Here is an 18,124-nt window from a genome sequence, read left to right as displayed (position 1 = left end):
AAAGAAGAAATTCTACATACAAAGTTTAGAAATGGCCATAATGGAGGCCTTTCTTATGATGTTTTCCTTATCTTAGCTTGTCTTGTTAGTTTCCTTACAGTGGATGCTGAACACCAGATATTTAGTACACATTTGCATGCTAACAGTTGCTAATTGTAAACACAGGTTAATGGGAATGTAATTAGTTAGACAAGCTGTTTTTTGTGCAGTTGTGAAACTAGAACACTGGCAACCGTTGGTGGCACCAGATGCAAGATTCTTTATAAGAATGCATTTCATTGGGCATAAAAATAGGTCACGCCCCTTAGTGTAGGATTTGTCATCTACCATGTTCTATTGTGCACATATTGTCTAGATAAAAAGGCCAGGTTTTTTCCCCATCACAAAGCTGACATCAAACCCAATTCTTAAGAAAAACAAGGAAACAAAAAAACTGTAGGAGTAAATATTATAAGTAAATATTTATGTATTGGATGTATGACAAAGAAAATGTGCAGGCACAAATATACGACACAGCAAGGCTGCGAAGAGAGACTCTGTAATTAGCTTTAAGCTGTCTTGATGTGAAGGAATCCATCATCTGACTCACGCAAACATGGCTGCCACTGTGCGCACCTTCATTCTGCCTGGAGGCCTGATATATAACCGCTGTCTTTATTGTGGTCTCCAGAAATGAACCTGGCAACAGTCCTGTGTTTGATAGACTCTGTGTTGTTCAGACACAGCTGTACATAACATCCTCAAATTAACTTCCTTATTAGTGGAGTACTGACAACATTATGGCTGTGTAAATCTCTAAATCTCTGTGTACAAAGTCTGGGACATATTTATAGCTACTACTGTGATCACTTTTGGTTCAGAGAGGAATCTTCTACCTTGCACTCATTTTATCTCTCCCATTTGTAGCGCTTATAGGTATATAAGTAGCATATTAATGAGTGTTTCCACTGTGTTGGTTACTGCCGAGGGTATAATAATCTTTCTGCCTTGGGCAAGCTTGAATTTTACATGATGACCAAATGTTAGCAGAAAAATAACAGCATAGCAGCTGGGCCCAATAGAGTGATAAAAAGCATCACCCAAGAGAGAAGCCTTGTTTAATAAAGCATAATAATAACAATGACAAACAATGCTCTGCTATAATTCCTTGTATGGTGGAAGCGGTGGCCAAAGATAAATCAGGCCTTAACAGAGGAAAGAAAGGTGGTATTATTCATTATAATGTCTCAGCCACACTTAACAATTTAGCCACATCGTTACGGTGGCGCCCAGGTTGCACTGTCACAGTAAAGCATGGCCAAGAAAGAGCCAAGAACTTTTATTGAGCTGATATTAATTGATTTGTCCTGACCTACCCAGACCTGGCCTCCCTGGGCTCAGCTTCCTCAGTGGAGGAGTGCCAAGGCTCTGTCCTAACTCTGCATAAAAATAAATGAGAAGCTATGGGGCTAGTCTGTAAAGCCAGAGGATATTGTTCGATTTCACGTCAACCCTCCAGGAGGCAATTTAAACAACCCAGCATGCTAATCAACCTGGTATAAAAGGCAGTTCTGGAGGGTAGCCCATTCTTCTTTTCTCCCCCATTTCTCTCCTACTGCAATAAGGCCAAAAGGACATAAACAAGGGAAAGTGTAATTGGGCCTCTGATCTGAAGGGATGTTACACTCCGGTGTAATGTAACTACATGATGCGGCACAGGACATTAGAGGGCACGCTCTGGCCTCATTGTACAACATGGGCTGGCATCATTTTGTCATGTTTTCCAGAATCCAGATAAACCCTAAATTACAAAATAACACTGATCTCCCTTAGGCTGGATGTCCCTGCAGCTGCTATCGACACATCAACTATGCCTCACTGAGACCGTCATCTGAAGAGCCACAAATAATTCAATACTCTAATACACTCCTGTTATTAGTTGTGGCCACAGAAATACGATAGCGTTCATTCTCTGCTTGTGGCTCGAACCCGCAGGTCAGGTGGTAGCAGATCACAGACTTCACTGTGACTCAGAGGTTAAACTAATCATGAATGACTTTCTCACACTGCCCAGCCAGTGCCCTTCGAAATCTACACCGACTTGTCACGCAGCAGTGAGTGAACCCGTTTTTCATGCATTTATAATGCTGAGACATTTGGTTGGTTTTTACTAAATTCACTTTTAAAAGCGAAATTTACAAAAATGTGAAGCGACTGTGAGCATTTAAGCAAACACAAAAAACTCTGATATTATTGAACATTACTTAGATGCACCCACACCTTTCTCTTAAGGCACCATCTCACATTCAACATTAAACTTATGTAAGGCCACTTTTCAATACAGTATTTTTCAGTTTATTTTACAGAGCAGACTGTCCTTCAACCACCTCAGAGTTAAGGTCTTAAAAAGAATTTATTTCTCAGATGCCATGCTCAAAGAAAAAGGAAAAAAAAATCAGCCAAGGACTAGAGGTAAAGGCTGATGAACACTGCCCCCTACTGACACAGAAACATTCCTACAGTGTCTCTCTAAACCACATAGTCTAGTGCCAAGCTGTCAAAAGCAAAACATGGGGCTTTCAAAGGGATTCAAGTAACATTCAAAAATGTCTTGGTAGTCTTGGTACAATATTACAACTTTTATTTTTTTTTGCAGTGAACAGCCTAAAATATACAAAAAATGAGAATGAATGTCTTTACTAGTCAGTGTGAATAAACAACAAAACAGAACATTTAAAAACAACACAAAATGTGGCTGCATTATAATCACAACCAGCCCTGAGTTCAAATTATTATATAGATTATATCTATATATTATGTTGTTATTATATTTATGTCAAATTTGTAACAGGTTACAGCTTTCAAACATAACTATCACTTATTTATGATTGGAAAGTAATCACTAATGCTAAAACTAATGTGCACTAATAAAATAAAATGTTAATGCTCATCAATCAAAGCTGGAGGTTGGTAAAATTATAGAATGATTCTAACAAAATTATATACATATACATCCATATATACATCCAAATATAAAGGCAAACAATTATTGAACAAATAAACAATAACAATATTGAAAGGATCCTTTCAGTAGTGTAAATTCTCACTAAGGCGGTCTACACTGTCATTTCTGCTCTATCAGCAGTTTTGTTTGTAGAATACTGGTATTGTTGAATTTGTAACCTTGCTAAACGAACACTTATGGAGAATTTAAAAAGTCGTCTAAATGAAAATACATGGAACTATCATGTAAATCTTTTTTTCAGGCTGAAAACAAGAACGACACCCTCTCAATACTTAGCCGTAACTCTTATCAAAAAGCCTCAGGAATGTCAACAATACACACAAAAGATACAAAGTCCCTCTCTTTGCTGCAAACTGTTTTCGACTCAATACATCGAGCTGTTATGCCGTATTCACTCTCATTATCTACTCTTTTCAGTTTATACCAAGCCTATTCAGCACCATCACTTTTGTTTTGCACGTCTTTATCTGCACTACAGCTTTCAGTGTCTGACTTTTTTTTTCTTCTGAGCCTTCAATTTTATCTCCAACAGCTTCACCTCTGTCTGACTCCTCTGTGCTGCTGTCTGTCTGTCTGCCTGATCTATGTCTGCGAGTTCAACGTCAGAGGTCTTTGGAGGTGCTACTGGTGATAGTGTTGTCTATTTTTGATGTTATGGGGCTCTGAGGCTCTGAGTGGTATCCAAAACCACATTTTCCTCCTCTTTTTGTTCTTGCTGGTTGTCTTTAACTGTGTTTATCTTTGACTGTTGCTTGTGTGCTGTTGCTTCTTCACCTTCTCTCCCTTCTTGCTCCATGCTTAGATTATCTGATTCATTACCTTCCCTTAACCCTGTGGAATCAGACTCTCTAACATTTGCTTCTGTAGATTTTCCAGCAGCCTGATCTGTGTTGGCATCTTCCTCTTCTTTCTCATCCTCCTCTGCCTCTTTCTCTGCAAGTAGAAAAGAATAACAAAGAATATCAGTAAACAAAAGTGCACCACTGTTATAGCTTGTCAAAATATAACAAATGCTATTGTCATTCCTAACAAGCCGGAAAATAATGAATGTCACAGTCAATGGGGCAGCACTGAGCACCATTATCAGTAATAACACATAATATTATTTTTGTGACCAGTGACAATTACCCTCATCTTTAAAAATTACTTGTGTCCTTAACTTCTGGATAACATTTGATGTATCAACTTAAAGTAGATGAGTAAAAATCATTTTTTAGACTGCTCCTCAAAGGCAATATGAAATCTGAAAACTGTATGTGGCCTTTAATGGAGCCCTGTGGAATACCAGAGGACAGAGAAGATTTTTTTATATTTTATGTTAGTAAGAGAAAAGAGGTACTATGATTTACTTTTCTCAGTCAAGCTCAGGTAAAGAGGGATTAACTTTAGACAATGATGGATTAACAATTCCACTCACACAGCTCCACCCAGCCTTATCTCAGTCTTTTCTGGAGTGAGTCTTACAGTTTATGACTTATTACTAGTTAGCTCCAACTCTGTAATGTGCAAGCACACAGGTCTCATAACAGAAACCAGCACACTGACAGACTAACATCTATAAAGCCAGAGGACGCTACGACTGTGTAGCAAAGTCATGACTACAGCAAACTGCAGTGCAGCTGAAATGATAAAAGACACCACAGAGATCATTTAAAGTGCACCTTCTCTGAATAACCTTGAAAGTACAAATTCAGTGCATTCCATATATACTTCCATACTGCAATATGGAAATAATAAATATACAATAAACATTTTAGCAATGGCTGAAACACAAAGTAATAGACGCATCATAAAAACAGACTGATAGCTGACAAACCTATAAAATAATATTTTATTACTTCACCTGCTCTGTCTTGATCCAGGCATGACTACTCTGATTCTAGCTCTCATAGTGTAATGTAGGCTTCAAACCTGGCTGTTCATTTGCTGTGGGTGATCGCAGATCATCTGCCATCTGATGCTGTGTGTCCTCAGCCTGCTCATTAAACGATGCATCAGTGGTCTTCACAGGGTCTGCTGGTTCATTCTCCAGGTCTCCATTGTTATGAGGATCTACATAAGAATGTCTCTTTTTAGGCACAGGAGGAGGAGGTTTCTTAACCTTGACTTTATGTTTTTGTACATCTGAAATCATAAAAAAAGGAAATGAACATTTTTTAGAAGCAGCCTGGGAATTAAACAATCAAGGAGGACAATGTGATATCAATAGCAAGAAGTGCTGCAAAATCATCAATCTGATTAATCATCCAGTTTGTCAAAACAAACCTGATCTTTATTCATAATTTAAATTAATTCTAAAATAAAAGAAAAACTAATTTGGTTGCTGAGTCTTGACTGATTGCTACACCAAGCATTCCTGATTCAGCTCTTATTCAGAGGATTGTTGGCTGGTTATTGTCCCTTGAAGACTTTCAGTTATTAACAAATATACCCAGTCTTGATCCAGGCATGACTACTGTACTCTGATTCTAGCTCTCATAGTGTAATGTAGTTTTCAAACCTGGCTGTTCATTTGCAGCGGGTGATTGCAGATCATCTGCCATCTGATGCTGTGTGTCCTCAGTCTGCTCATTAAACGATGCATCAGTGGCCTTCACAGGGTCTGCTGGCTTATTCTCCAAGTCTCCATTGTTATGAGGAGGCAAACCAAAACGTGGCTTTTCAGGCACAGGAGGAGGAGTTTTAGTTGGCAACCCTAAACACAGAGACAGTATGTAACTATCCACATAAGCTTCTGTGATGTCACACATAAGCTTCTGTAGAGCCATTTTTAGTCCCTGCGGGAGGCTCTGACCATCGCCATGTTGGCAGCATCACAGTCCACCTAAACCTCCAATACAAGTAAAGAGGTGGAGCGCAAGAGAAGTTGAGGGAGGTACAGTAGGTAGTCACCAAAGTGGCAGCCTCATGCCATGTGTCAATGCTTGTCACTCGAGGTGGTCACACCCATAATTGTACAAAATTTGAGGTCTTAACATATTTAAAACAAAAAAAGGCACCCATAATTTCGCTTTTTATTACAGTTTTTCTAAAAAGGGAAATTAGCAATGGACAGCTAAACTGTGTAATGTAGGCTTCAAACCTGGCTGTTCATTTGCAGCGGGTGATTGCAGATCATCTGCCATCTGATGCTGTGTGTCCTCAGTCTGCTCATTAAACGATGCATCCATGGCCTTCACAGGGTGTGCTGGTTCACTCTCCAGGTCTCCATTGTTATGAGGACCTGCACGTGAAAGTCTCTTTTTAGGTACAGGAAGAGGAATTTTCTTATCCTCGTCTTTATGAGTTTCTACATCTAAAATCATAAAACAAAAATCATTTTTTAGAAGCAACCTGGGAATTAAACAATCTAGTGAGGACAATGTGATATCAATAGCAAGAAGTGCTGCAAAATCAATCTGATTAATTAATTATTAACAAATGTACCCAGTCTTGATCCAGGCATGACTACTCTGATTCTAGCTCTCATAGTGTAATGTAGACTTCAAACCTGGCTGTTTATTTGCAGTGGGTGATCGCAGATCATCTGCCATCTGATGCTGTGTATCCTCAGTCTGCTTATTAAACGATGCATCAGTGGCCTTCACAGGGTCTGCTGGTTCATTCTCCAGGTCTCCATTGTTATGAGGACCTGCACGAGAAAGTCTCTTTTTAGGCACTGGAGGAGGAGGTTTCTTAACCTTGTCTTTATGTTTTTGTACATCTGAAATCATAAAAAAAGGAAATTAACATTTTTCAGAAGCAACCTGGGAATTAAACAATCTAGTGAGGACAATGTGCTGCAAAATCATCAATCTGATTAATCATCCAGTTTGTCAAAACAAACCTGATCTTTATTCATAATTTAAATTAATTCTAAAACTAAAGAAAATCTAATTTGGTTGCTGATTCTTGACTGATTGCTACACCAAGCAGTCCTGATTCAGCTCTTATTCAGAGGATTGTTGGCTGGTTATTGTCCCTTGAAGACTTTCAGTTATTAACAAATGTACCCAGTCTTGATCCAGGCATGACTACTCTGATTCTAGCTCTCATAGTGTAATGTAGTTTTCAAACCTGGCTGTTCATTTGCAGCGGGTGATTGCAGATCATCTGCCATCTGATGCTGTGTGTCCTCAGTCTGCTCATTAAACGATGCATCAGTGGCCTTCACAGGGTGTGCTGGTTCTCTCTCCAGGTCTCCATTGTTATGAGGATCCACACGAGAACGTCTCTTTTTAGGCACAGGAGGAGAAACCTTGTCTTCATGATTTTCTACATCTAAAAATCATAAAAAAAAGAAAATGAACATTTTTCAGAAGCAACCTATGAATCAAACAATCTAGTAAGGACAATGTGATATCAATGGCAAAACGTGCTGCAAAAATAATCTGATTAATCATCCAGCTTGTTCAAACAAACTTGATCTTTATTCATATTTTAAATTAATTCTAAACCAAAAGAAAAGCTAATTTGCTTGCTGATTCTTGACTGATTGTCACCAAGCAGTCCTCATTCATCAGTAGACACCAAAACAGTTTTTTGTATCAGTCTGTAAGGATGTTAAATTTATACTCTAAAGGTGGCCCTTTAACATTGGAGTCTACAGAGATTTACTCACTTTTGGAGCCAGCCCCTAGAGGCTGCAGGGTGAAATGCACTTTTTAACAGTTCCGCATGGGCTTCATGTCTCGGTGCTGGAAGTTGTTGCTGGTCTAAACTAAATTTTATTACTTCATGGACTTAACTTGCTCTGTCTTGATTCTAGCTCTCATAGTGTAATGTAGGCTTCAAACCTGGCTGTTCATTTGCAGTGGGTGATTGCAGATCATCTGCCATATGATGCTTTGTGTCCTCAGCCTGCTCATTAATCAATGCATCAGTGGCTTTCACAGGGTCTGCTGGTTCACTCTCCAGGTCTCCATTGTTATGAGGATCCACATGAGAATGTCTCTTTTTAGGCACAGGAGGAATTTTCTCATCCTTGTCTTCATGATTTTCTACATCTAAAATCAAAATAAGAAAATGAACATTTTTCAGAAGCAACCTGGAAATTAAACAATCTAGTGAGGACAACATGATAATAATAGCAAAAAGTGCTGGAAAGATAATCTGTTTGTTCAAACAAACTTGATCTTTATTGAGATTTTAAATTTAGTCTAAAAAAAAACAGAAAAACTAATTTGGTTGCTGATTCTTGACTGATTGCTACACCAAGCATTCCTGATTCAGCTCTTATTCAGAGGATTGTTGGCTGGTGATTGTCCCTTAAAGACTTTCAATTATTAACAAACATACCCATTGGTTTCTGTCAAAAAAATAAGGTTTTATCAAAACTCAACACCCACATTCTACTATATCTATGCTTGTAACTAACATGTCAAAGTATCTGTGCCTTCTTGTGGCAGCGCATCATTAATTTCATCTTCTGCAAAATAAAAGACACAAATTAATCAAAAACAGCTCTCTGGTTTAGTTTAGAACAGATTCACATGCAGTGTGTGATTGCATGAAATGATAGCCACTATTACAACATTTACAGATTACAGTAAATACCTGTCTCGGATCTGTTCCAATGGTCCAGTCGCTGCTCAGACGGACGTGTGGATGATCGGTGAATAAGAGGCTTACGAGACTCACTGTCACCTGTCTCATCTTCTGGCCCTAAAACAGATTAAAATACAAGGCATAATATAGTTTAATTCAAAAACAAAATGAGAAGAATTTTTTTTCCAGAAAATGGAACAGATTTTAATGATTAATAGTTTTTAGGTTTTAATCTGTTTCTTGCACAAAACAAGCAAAGCTGAAGAAGTCTCCAGCAGCTGTCTGGACATGTGATGATGATATTAGCAGAAAACAAACAAATCAATAATTGGTGCAGGAAAAACTATTACCTGCAGCTCTACATCACATGTTTCAAAACAACAAAAACATCCAACATCATACCGTTTATTTTCTCAGGAGCTCTGTTCTCCTCGTCGCTGTTTTTTTCTGCTGGAAGCAGGAGTGACATGAGAGAAGAATACAGGCAGAAGCATTAGGATTGTATATGATGGTTTGTTACTGTGCATTGTGTAAAGTAACAGATTCCTTACTCTGGGTAAGGTATGACTTTTGAATTATACCTTTATGCTTAAGTCTCCACCACATGAACAAGATGAACAATATCAAAAATACGATGCCAGCAAGAATGCCAAGAATAATGCCAACTGTTCTTCCTGTTGAACTTTCGCCTGTGAAGAAACAAAAGAATAAAACTACACTTCTGCTGCAGCTGCACACAGTATGCCTAACATAACACAGCACTGGAGATTTTAAGCTCAGTTTTCTAATATGAAACCACCAGTCCCTCTTAATATTGATGTAATCATGTTAGAAAACAAACTGATAGAGCTGAGTCAGTTCTTACCATAGCAGTCCTTTGCAGTGAATGTAGCCGAGTCATTAGTCAGAGGGTTGCTCACTGTGCAGCTGTATACTTCCTTATCTTGTTCATGCCCTAGTAGTATTGGTAGCTCTGGGCCACTGTGGCTATGTGAGGTCCACTCAAACGTCATTAAGGCTGGAGGCTGTGAGGGTTCTGCAGAGCAGGTCAGTTTGGCCACATGTCCAGAATTGTCGTTGTCATTGAGTATCTTACAGGATATGGTAGGCTTGGCTACTTTGTCTAAAAAAAAAAAAAAAACATAATTCAAATTTGTTGACTGCCTGTAGTTGACACAATATATTTACATATAAACTCACAGTAATCCCTCTATAGAATGACATGTAAATACCCTTTTATAATCAGTATAAGAACAAAGTCTCTCTCAGGACAAATCATTACAAGACAAAGTCTTCATTCATAATCCATAAAACTAAGCGCAAATATGCAGAAGAATAAATATGGAGCATGGTAACTACATAGTTAGGTAGTTTGATGTACAATAACTATATATCTGACAGATTGGAATGTAAAGGGACAACATTAAAACATTGTTGTCAACATGAAACAAAAAATAAACGTTCCTGCAGTTCCTCCATAAAGTCAGTATCTATGCATCAAAATTGTTGACTGTGAAGAAATCAGCCTCTCATATCGGACTGCTGAAAATTCCTCACATTCTTTGTTCCACAGGCTCACAATTTGTGCTAAAAGTTATGAACCAGACTGCAGGAAAATAAATCTTAAGACAATCCTGCAGCAGTTTTTCCTCCACATTTATTTCCCCTCAACCTTTCTAAACCTTCCAGGGCCAGTGCTGTGCTTCATTTCTGCTGATGTGTAGAGCAAAATTCTTTTTATCTGAAGTTCAGAAAGCAAGAAGATCTAATATTTTTCAACTATATTAGTACTTGCTATCACAAAACATCTAGTCTTAGCTACAGAATGTTGGTATCAATAATTTAAAAAAACGTACCTATGACCTTCAATGTGTACTTTAACCGCTGCAATAGATTATCACTGAATGCTTCCAAATCGTAGTTTCCGCTGTCTTCATATGTGAGGCCTGAGATACTGAGGTCTGCAGAATGCCAGTCCAGAGTGACCCTGTGTTCAAAGGAGCTGTAAGCATGTTCCTCGTTGCCGTTAAACTCTACCGCTTTGTTGCCATTGTGTTTCCACAGTATTTCATCAATGGCTGTCTTGATTCCTGTTTTAATGTTGATGGTCCCACCCAGGAGTCCATATTCTGTAGTCTGTCCTGCAACTAAACACAGAAGATATAGAGAAAACATGAACAATGAAAAAAAAAAGTCAGAAAACTGATATCTACTAAGAATTTCAACCCTACGTTTAAAAAACTACAAAACTTTGCTTAAGTGGTCAATTCTAAATGTCAGCGCTCCTTCTGCACATCACCTACTGTAGCTGCACCTTTAATGCTTTGCTTTGCCTTTTTTATTATTAGATTATCTTAAATCTACAGTGTATCCATCAATACTCCGGTTAAATAAGGATAGTATGGTAATTTGGTCTCATCGGTTCGGCCTGTCGGTCTGTGCAGTGAAAATATCATGTCAGGTCCTGTGTTCCGGGTTAATTGGTGATCACGTTTTCTGGTGATATTTGTTTCAGGTAAACAGATGAGATTTGTGTTGGCCTTCGCAGATTCGTCACTTTTCGAGACTACTCCTACGTTGTGTTGCTGTCAAATGTGGCAATATCCGCGTTGCATTAAAAACAACCGTCCTGTTGATACCGTGCACAGAGAATAATGTGGAACGTGATAACATAAAACAGTCACATATATAAACAAACCGGAACACCGGGGGTCGGGTTTATGAACCTGCTACACCCCTCTGTAATACACGAGCTTCCACAAAACTACAACATGTCAATCCACAGGTGAACTCACCTATGCACCAGGTGAAGATGAAAGAGGCCAAGAAAGATTGTCGAGACATATCCGCAAAAGAGAAGGTGCGCACCTACGCCCTCGTACTTTCACTTTGACTTTCACAGGTGTATCCTGACAGGTTGCTTTAAACGAGCTAAACGGCTAACATTCCGGACAAAAAGTCGAAAAACTCCTGCCATGGACTGCTGTCTATTTAAAAACAAAAATCTAGTTTTACTTTACTCAAAAATGCCTATGCTTGAAAATTAAAGGGTGAGGAAATAGCCCTGGTTAACTTCCACGATCCAAAGTGTCCTTGGTGAAAACAGGTAGTGGCATACACCTGGACTTCCGGTTTTGTATTTGCACAATAAAACATGTGACTTGATTAATTGGCTTAAAGTTGGCTTTAGCGTGGGGAAATAAAAAGTCTACATTCTAGAATGCTGTATTACTAAAGTGTATTTATTTATTCGTGTTGTATAATTACACATTTTAGGACTTTACCATCATTCTGTTTTATTTTGTAATATTAATCGGAAGCAGACACTTCAAGAAACACTTTGTACATTTCAGCTTTACCTGTGCGATGGTCTGCGTTGTAAATCCAAGCGTACGGAATATTTTTGCATCGCAGTTTTTTAAACAAAACTGGACAACTCCGAGATAGGTAGCGTAGTTGTTTTTCATGCTAGCATTGCTAAGAATGCTAAAGAGGAATAGCAGATGTGCTCTGCTCGCGTTTCGTTCGGTCGTCTGGTCGCCATGGTGTTTACAGACGCCGGCGCAGGCGCAATCTGACTGAATCGAGTCGACTGAGAGAGAGCCTGAAAATGTTTGATGTTGTCAGAAATCTGTTCGGAGGCAGCTAATCTCTGCAGTGTTGCCTGCACGAAAACACTGAAGGTCGGCCTGACTGTAAAATCAGTCGTGCGGGTCAAAATACCGGCACAGAAACGACCTAAAACAGCATATACATGTCCTGAATACAGCAGGTGGCATGTGAAATAGGCCTACAGATGTCTCCGTGAGTGTGGGGTTATTTACATAATCAGACCACCACATTTGGGGCATTTTAATAAGATTATTAGCCTATTTGTTTGAATGAAACAAACCCATTTTCTTCATTTAAGGGCAGTGTTCAGAGAGAGATAGGCTGCTTGATAATATGTCAGTAATTTTATTCATTTTTTTTCCATTTAATATTGATTGTTGTTAAACTGTTGAAAATACACAAGCATTAGGCCTATGTAGATTGAGCAGATGTCTTAGTCTTTATTTGTGAGTCTATTGTTTGAGTGTGTGTCATTTCAGGAAATCTTTGTGAAAAATGATGAATACATTTAGTAATTTAAAAAAAGGCATTATACTTCACAACATTAAAATAGAAAACAGATGAATGTCCAGATGTTTTACAGTCTAAACACATATAATGGTCAACAACTGATATAAAGTGAGTGTTTTGAAAAGTCTTCTTCTTTCTCTCCATGCAACATTTACTTTTTTTCTTAGTCCTATTTTTTGACGCTTGCATCATTTGCACTCCGGAGCAGGTGTTATTCTGTGTATGTGTGTGTAGGACTTCATGAGAGTCACGCTGCCGTGGTGTGACACTCCCATCGGTAAGACACACTCTTCTGTCAACACCCCTCGGATGACGTCCCAGCACATCACCGTGGAGATGACTTGGCTTTTGTTATCTCTTCCCCCGGTGATGAAAAGTTTGTTGTTACAGGCCGCAATAGCACAACTTGCCCTTTCTCCCAGACGGGTCACAAGGGACCAGGAGTCAGACAGAGGAGAGTAACAGTACATGGCGTGCATGGCTCCACCTGGAACCACAAAGAATTAGCTGTATTAAATTGGATTAGAATTATGAAATATAGTTGGACATTCAACCATCTCTAGCTTACCAACTACATAGATGCAGTTCCTGAATGTAACAGCATTTGTGCATTTGGTTTCAATGGGAATGGGGGCCCGCATTTCCCAGGCATCTGTTCCAGGTTCCCAGCACTGAACTTTATCAGTGGCCTGCTTTCCATTCGGCCCACCACCAATCACATAGATACATCTGTCAAAGCTTGCAGCAGCAAAGGAGCTCACACCTACAGCAAGAGGTGTCACCTGCAAGCGAGAACAGCCGAAAGGCAAATTATAATAAAACACTTGAATTAGTCATAACACATTTCAACACACACAAAGTTATGCTGCAGAAGTTACCTGTTTCCAGCGATTGTGGAAAGGATCGTACGCCTCTACACTGGCAAGTCTCTGAACCCCATCAAATCCCCCCAGTGCGTACACCTTCCCACCAAGAACTGCCATCTTGTGTCTCCAGCGCCCATTTGACAGGGGCTCAATTTGGATCCACTTGTCCAGGGCGCCGTTATATTTCCAAACATCCTGCTGTGTCTCTTTACCTCCTGCGACGATAAGAGCGTTAGAGAAAACTGTCCCCTGCTGTCTCTCGCTCCTTTTTTCACAACATTGACATGTCACCGGGCGTTTATTAAAAACTGTGCTGGTCTTCTGCATGGGTCACATGTTTGTAACTCTGATTAAGCATTCTAAAATCCCCTTGAGCTCTCTTTTGAATGTGTGTGAATGTTCCCATGCAGTTAAAATAACCAAGTTTAGAGGCATCAGTTCCTCCATTGGGAAACACCTAAAACCACAACGGTTAGATCAGATGATGTCACGTCTTCCTGTTGTTCTGTTCAGCTATGTGCTACAAATTCACAAATTAAAATATTGCATTTGAAAGGCGCAGAAATGTTAGCAATGATAAAGATATGATGGGATCCTTGGCCAAGATGGGCGATCCCACTGCAGTGTGGGTCTACAAATGTGCTTGAAATACACACAAAAGTAAATAAACAATGCCGTAAGAAGTGCAAGTGATAATAGAAATGTTTCCAGAGTCAACACCTGTTTCGGTCAGATCATTTGAATTATAAAGGCCGATGAATAGACCACGAAAAGTGCTAGACTTCAGTAACCGATGATGTCATAAGCATCCCCCAGATTTGTTCTTCACCCCTAAAAATGTTCCTGTTTATTGCAACCCTTTTCTGTTTGTTGTGAGTATTCGGAAAGTTTGTGTTTCACACTGACAAGTTTTTTTTCTTTTCTTCTAACTTGCAGGTGTCTTCTTGAACTGTGGTGCGCTGAGCTCTCTCATCCACCGGAAGGCGGTAAACACTTTCATCTGCAATGCTGCCTACATGTATGTATTTATGTAAATGTAACTTTGCTCTCTTACCAGATATGTACACTTCATTGCGGAAGGTGATACAAGCAAACTCCACCCATTTTCTGTTCAGGGACTCATCCACCATCTCAGTCATCGGTAGCTTAGCGACCTCCAGTCGGCTCCGCCTAAGAGGGTCCAAACAGGTGACAGTGGGGATGAAGCGCTCATCCTTAGTGCAGCCACCGATGATCAGGAACACCTCTGAGAGAAAGTGCTGCTCGCGTGGTTTGGTTCGTTCTGAGACCACCTGCAAACAGGCAAGGAGTGCATGAATATTTATCTAAAACGTGCCATGTCTTTCATAATAATAAATAAGATTCCTGTATACTGACCTCCCTACCAGAGAGGTGGTAGATGCGGGCCTCTTGCAGCAAAGGAAAAGTTTCACTGCAGCTGCGTACCAGCTCATCAGACTCCACTTTCTCTACAAAATATGCCGGCTCCAACAGGGGCAGTCGCACATGTGACAGCAACCTGGCCAGCAAAGGACAGCGTTCATCCTGCTGGGCTCTCACCCAGCGCATGAGTGCTTCAAAGACACATTCCTCACACTTTACATCAAGGTCGTCCCTCTGCAGGACAGCTTCCAGGGACTCGGCCGGCAGCTCAAGGAAGTCCTGCTGCTGAACCACCTGAGAGAACTGAGTAGTGATGTAGTCCTGGGCCCTGGTTCTCAGGGCTGGCAGGGCGTGACTGTCAGCCAGATTCAGGATGCCAATACAGCTCTCGAGATGCATAGACTTACTCAGGAAGCTTGCACATGCATCTACCACACGCAGGAACTTGAAAAGACAAAAGAAAGAGCAAAGAAATTCAAGAAGCAGCAGAATTTTAGTGATCTGAGACCCTGAAATGGCTAAAATGGCTATAAATAGGCCTACTATATGTCCTTTCAGTAGAAGTCAGAATAGGAATGTGGTTTATTGGCATGTGATGTCATTAATCATTCCAAGACAGTATCAATCAAATCAAAGTAGTTTACTTCTCACTATCATACTTACTACGTATCAACTGCTGAAGTTTCACTTCATGCATTTCTAAATGATCTCTCCCATCACTTATAGTGGAAGCACATTTGTAAAATCTCCCTATAGTCTGTATGAACAGAGATATAATTCAGCAAGAACAGCTCTCTTTCTTCACATGTATACCTCGCTGTTATTTCCAGATTACCTCGACTGCCTTTTTAACCTCAGTGCTTATCGTAAGTTCTACAAACCCTGTAGAACAGGGACCTCCCAGGATGCTGTTTATCTTCATAATCTAACAAACAAATTGCCTTTTTGCGAAAAATAGAAGCACAGGAACACAAACATCTGCCTCTTCTGCCGTGCTGCACAGCTGTGTGGTTAATTTAAGCTTGTATGGAAAACTGATCCTGAGTGTAAACAACTCGCCAACTTTCACTTCCTTCTTAATGTGAAAGATGTCTCACCAAATAAAATGTTTGTTCCCCCTCAACAAGGGAGGGAAACAACATCTGAAGTGAGAAGATACCAGCAAAATGTTTTCAAGATTTTAATCAGTCTTTTGATGAATCAATATTTTTCTATCATTTTTTTTGCAGCTTAATTAGAAGCATGTATTGTAATCACTTTTATGAGGACATTTATATGTACTGAATATGCAATGAATTAAGTTGCATTGAATATACATTAAAAGTGTTTTTATGAAGGGTTTTAAAGAGAAATTGCTTTTACTAGTGTTTTTACTTTCTCTTTATGTGACAGAAACAGAAAGCATTATGAACCTTATAACGAGCCACTAAAAATGTCTAATTTGATCTTCTTTCCATTAGATTAGACCATTAAATCAGACAGGATTACCTGAAACTGGCTTGCAGCCTCGAGTACTCTCTGGACATTGGAGTGCGTGAGGAGGGCCCGGCTGGTGTAGGTGTACTCCAGGAGACAGCGCATGGTTTCTTTATCCAACCCTTTAATTTCTACACGCTCCTCGTGGCTCTCCTTGAGACCACTACAAAACATTGCCCTGCACAGAAAAGCTTTCCTTCAGTAAAAAGTAATGGCACTATTACAATACAGCTGTATAAATCCTGGAGGTTTTTTTTACCTAAAGTAATGACTGGCAGCAGCAAGGATGGCTCTGTGACAGTAGAAGTCATGTCCCTGAACACACAGTGTCACATCAGTCAGTTCTCTGTTCACTCGTAGAGTCTCCATCCCTCTCTGCAGCTCCACGGGTAGACCTCCATCTTCCCAATGCAGCTCACTTGCGCCTGTCTCTTCATTCTGTTCACACTCATCTTCAAGAACCGACATGGGACAGTCTGTAGTCCTCTCCAGTGAGTCGCTCATCCTGTACTCCAAAAGCTCTGCAGAAGCTCGCTTCAGCAGAAGAGCAGCGTGCAGCTGCTTTAGAAGCACCTGCCCTGGTAAAAAGAAAGAAAACAGATCTTTGTGGTTTGTGCTTGCAACAGTTCTTCTGCTGAGTTACGGATTTGTTTTTTTTCGACCGTCTTCTTCATACTTCCTATTCCTGTTTTATGTGGAGCATGCATGTGTAGCAATGCTTGCCTCTAAACACTTCCTCTTCTGGTGCTAAGTAATTTTCCTCTGTAACCTACACAATTTTTTCCCTTGTGTGAGTAACACTGATGTCTGCTCTCTAACACCAGACTTCACCACAAATACCCATAGTCAGCACCTTTAAACCTGGTTGAAAGAGACCTGTGTTATCTAAAACACATGCAGTATGTTCCTATGAACTCCCAGCTTGTTTAGTTGTCTCACTCCATCACGCTGGCTTCACAGGGGACTGATGATAACCGGTGAGAGGCAGCTGGTTTATCTCTGAGCTGCAGGTTAAATCTCAAAAGGAAGCATAAAAATTGCCCCCAAATCCCTTAATGCAGTTGTTTCTGTCTATTTGGAGACTTGAAAATGTCCCATTGGCACATGTAGGTGTGTGTGTGTGAGAGAAAAAGAGTCAAAATGATTCACTACTCAGACGCTTTCATTGTTTAGAGGCCTGAGGAAGTGAAAGACTATAGGCCAGCTCTGACAGGAGCATTACTTCACTTTACACTACAACATGCACATAAGTGTAACATGTAAAATAAACATGTAAAATAATTCAATTAGATTACTCAAAAGTAACACACATTTAAATATATTTTCTCACCTTGCACGTAACACTGAATAAGTATGGCATTCACACAATAGTACTGTAAGTAGACTGAACTCTGATGGTGAAAGTATCAAAACCTTCAGTAAACATATTAATAATGAAATGAAATAAATCCTCCACCTAAAAGAAAGAAAGAAGAACTTCACTCTGCCTACAGCTGGATTGAAAAACTAATGAATACCAAATAAGCTGGCTCACATACCAAAAAAAGAAAGAATGTAATTCTTAACTGTAATTGTTTGTTTTTGTTATTTATTTGGCCAGTGGGAGGGCAGTTGCAGTAATATATATATATATATATATATATATATATATATATATTACTGCAACTGCCCTCCCTAGTATATATATATATATATATATATATATATATATATATATATATATATATATATATATATATATATATAT

The 18,124-nt window shown here is 39.5% G+C and overlaps 2 protein-coding genes across 9 annotated transcripts; both read right to left on the bottom strand.

Annotated features, from left to right (window-relative positions):
• Window positions 1–3,576: 3,576 nt before the first annotated feature.
• On the bottom strand, window positions 3,577–11,623 carry LOC114426749 (altered inheritance of mitochondria protein 21-like). 8 transcript variants are annotated; one of them, XM_028394343.1, is made up of 13 exons: window positions 11,326–11,623; window positions 10,387–10,677; window positions 9,396–9,653; window positions 9,112–9,219; window positions 8,933–8,980; window positions 8,540–8,647; window positions 7,780–7,989; window positions 7,061–7,264; window positions 6,495–6,707; window positions 6,087–6,299; window positions 5,505–5,699; window positions 4,916–5,128; window positions 3,577–3,937 (listed from the first exon to the last, which is right to left on the bottom strand). In XM_028394343.1, the coding sequence occupies exons 1-13, from the start codon at window positions 11,372–11,374 to the stop codon at window positions 3,657–3,659; spliced, it is 2,391 nt and encodes a 796-aa protein (XP_028250144.1). In that variant the 5' UTR covers window positions 11,375–11,623; the 3' UTR covers window positions 3,577–3,656. The 8 variants fall into 8 exon arrangements, with proteins under 8 accessions (XP_028250144.1, XP_028250146.1, XP_028250147.1 ...); XM_028394345.1 differs by having other exon boundaries at window positions 6,087–6,227; XM_028394346.1 differs by having other exon boundaries at window positions 6,495–6,635.
• Window positions 11,624–12,471: 848 nt separating this feature from the next.
• On the bottom strand, window positions 12,472–17,051 carry klhl6 (kelch-like family member 6). Its single transcript, XM_028394352.1, has 7 exons — window positions 16,637–17,051; window positions 16,390–16,555; window positions 14,896–15,345; window positions 14,573–14,810; window positions 13,531–13,733; window positions 13,221–13,434; window positions 12,472–13,139 (listed from the first exon to the last, which is right to left on the bottom strand). The coding sequence occupies exons 1-7, from the start codon at window positions 16,879–16,881 to the stop codon at window positions 12,841–12,843; spliced, it is 1,815 nt and encodes a 604-aa protein (XP_028250153.1). The 5' UTR covers window positions 16,882–17,051; the 3' UTR covers window positions 12,472–12,840.
• Window positions 17,052–18,124: the final 1,073 nt, after the last annotated feature.

This window comes from Parambassis ranga, chromosome 21 (assembly GCF_900634625.1).
Source record: "Parambassis ranga chromosome 21, fParRan2.1, whole genome shotgun sequence".
Taxonomy (NCBI): Eukaryota; Metazoa; Chordata; class Actinopteri; family Ambassidae; genus Parambassis; species Parambassis ranga.
The sequence above is the reverse complement of the archived record's forward strand: the minus strand, read 5'-3'. Positions and strand labels throughout refer to the sequence as shown.

Coding starts and splice junctions, on each gene's coding strand:
- LOC114426749 (XM_028394343.1), bottom strand. CDS start 11,374: ATGTCTCGACAATCTTTCTTGGCCTCTTTCATCTTCACCTGGTGCATA. Junction 8,648..8,932: donor AGCTCCTGAGAAAATAAACG/GTATGATGTTGG, acceptor AATCTGTTTTAG/GGCCAGAAGATGAGACAGGT. Junction 3,938..4,915: donor CACAGCAAATGAACAGCCAG/GTTTGAAGCCTA, acceptor TTCTACTTGCAG/AGAAAGAGGCAGAGGAGGAT.
- klhl6 (XM_028394352.1), bottom strand. CDS start 16,881: ATGAGCGACTCACTGGAGAGGACTACAGACTGTCCCATGTCGGTTCTT. Junction 13,734..14,572: donor CAATGAAGTGTACATATCTG/GTAAGAGAGCAA, acceptor TTATCGTCGCAG/GAGGTAAAGAGACACAGCAG. Junction 13,435..13,530: donor TCCACAATCGCTGGAAACAG/GTAACTTCTGCA, acceptor TCTCGCTTGCAG/GTGACACCTCTTGCTGTAGG.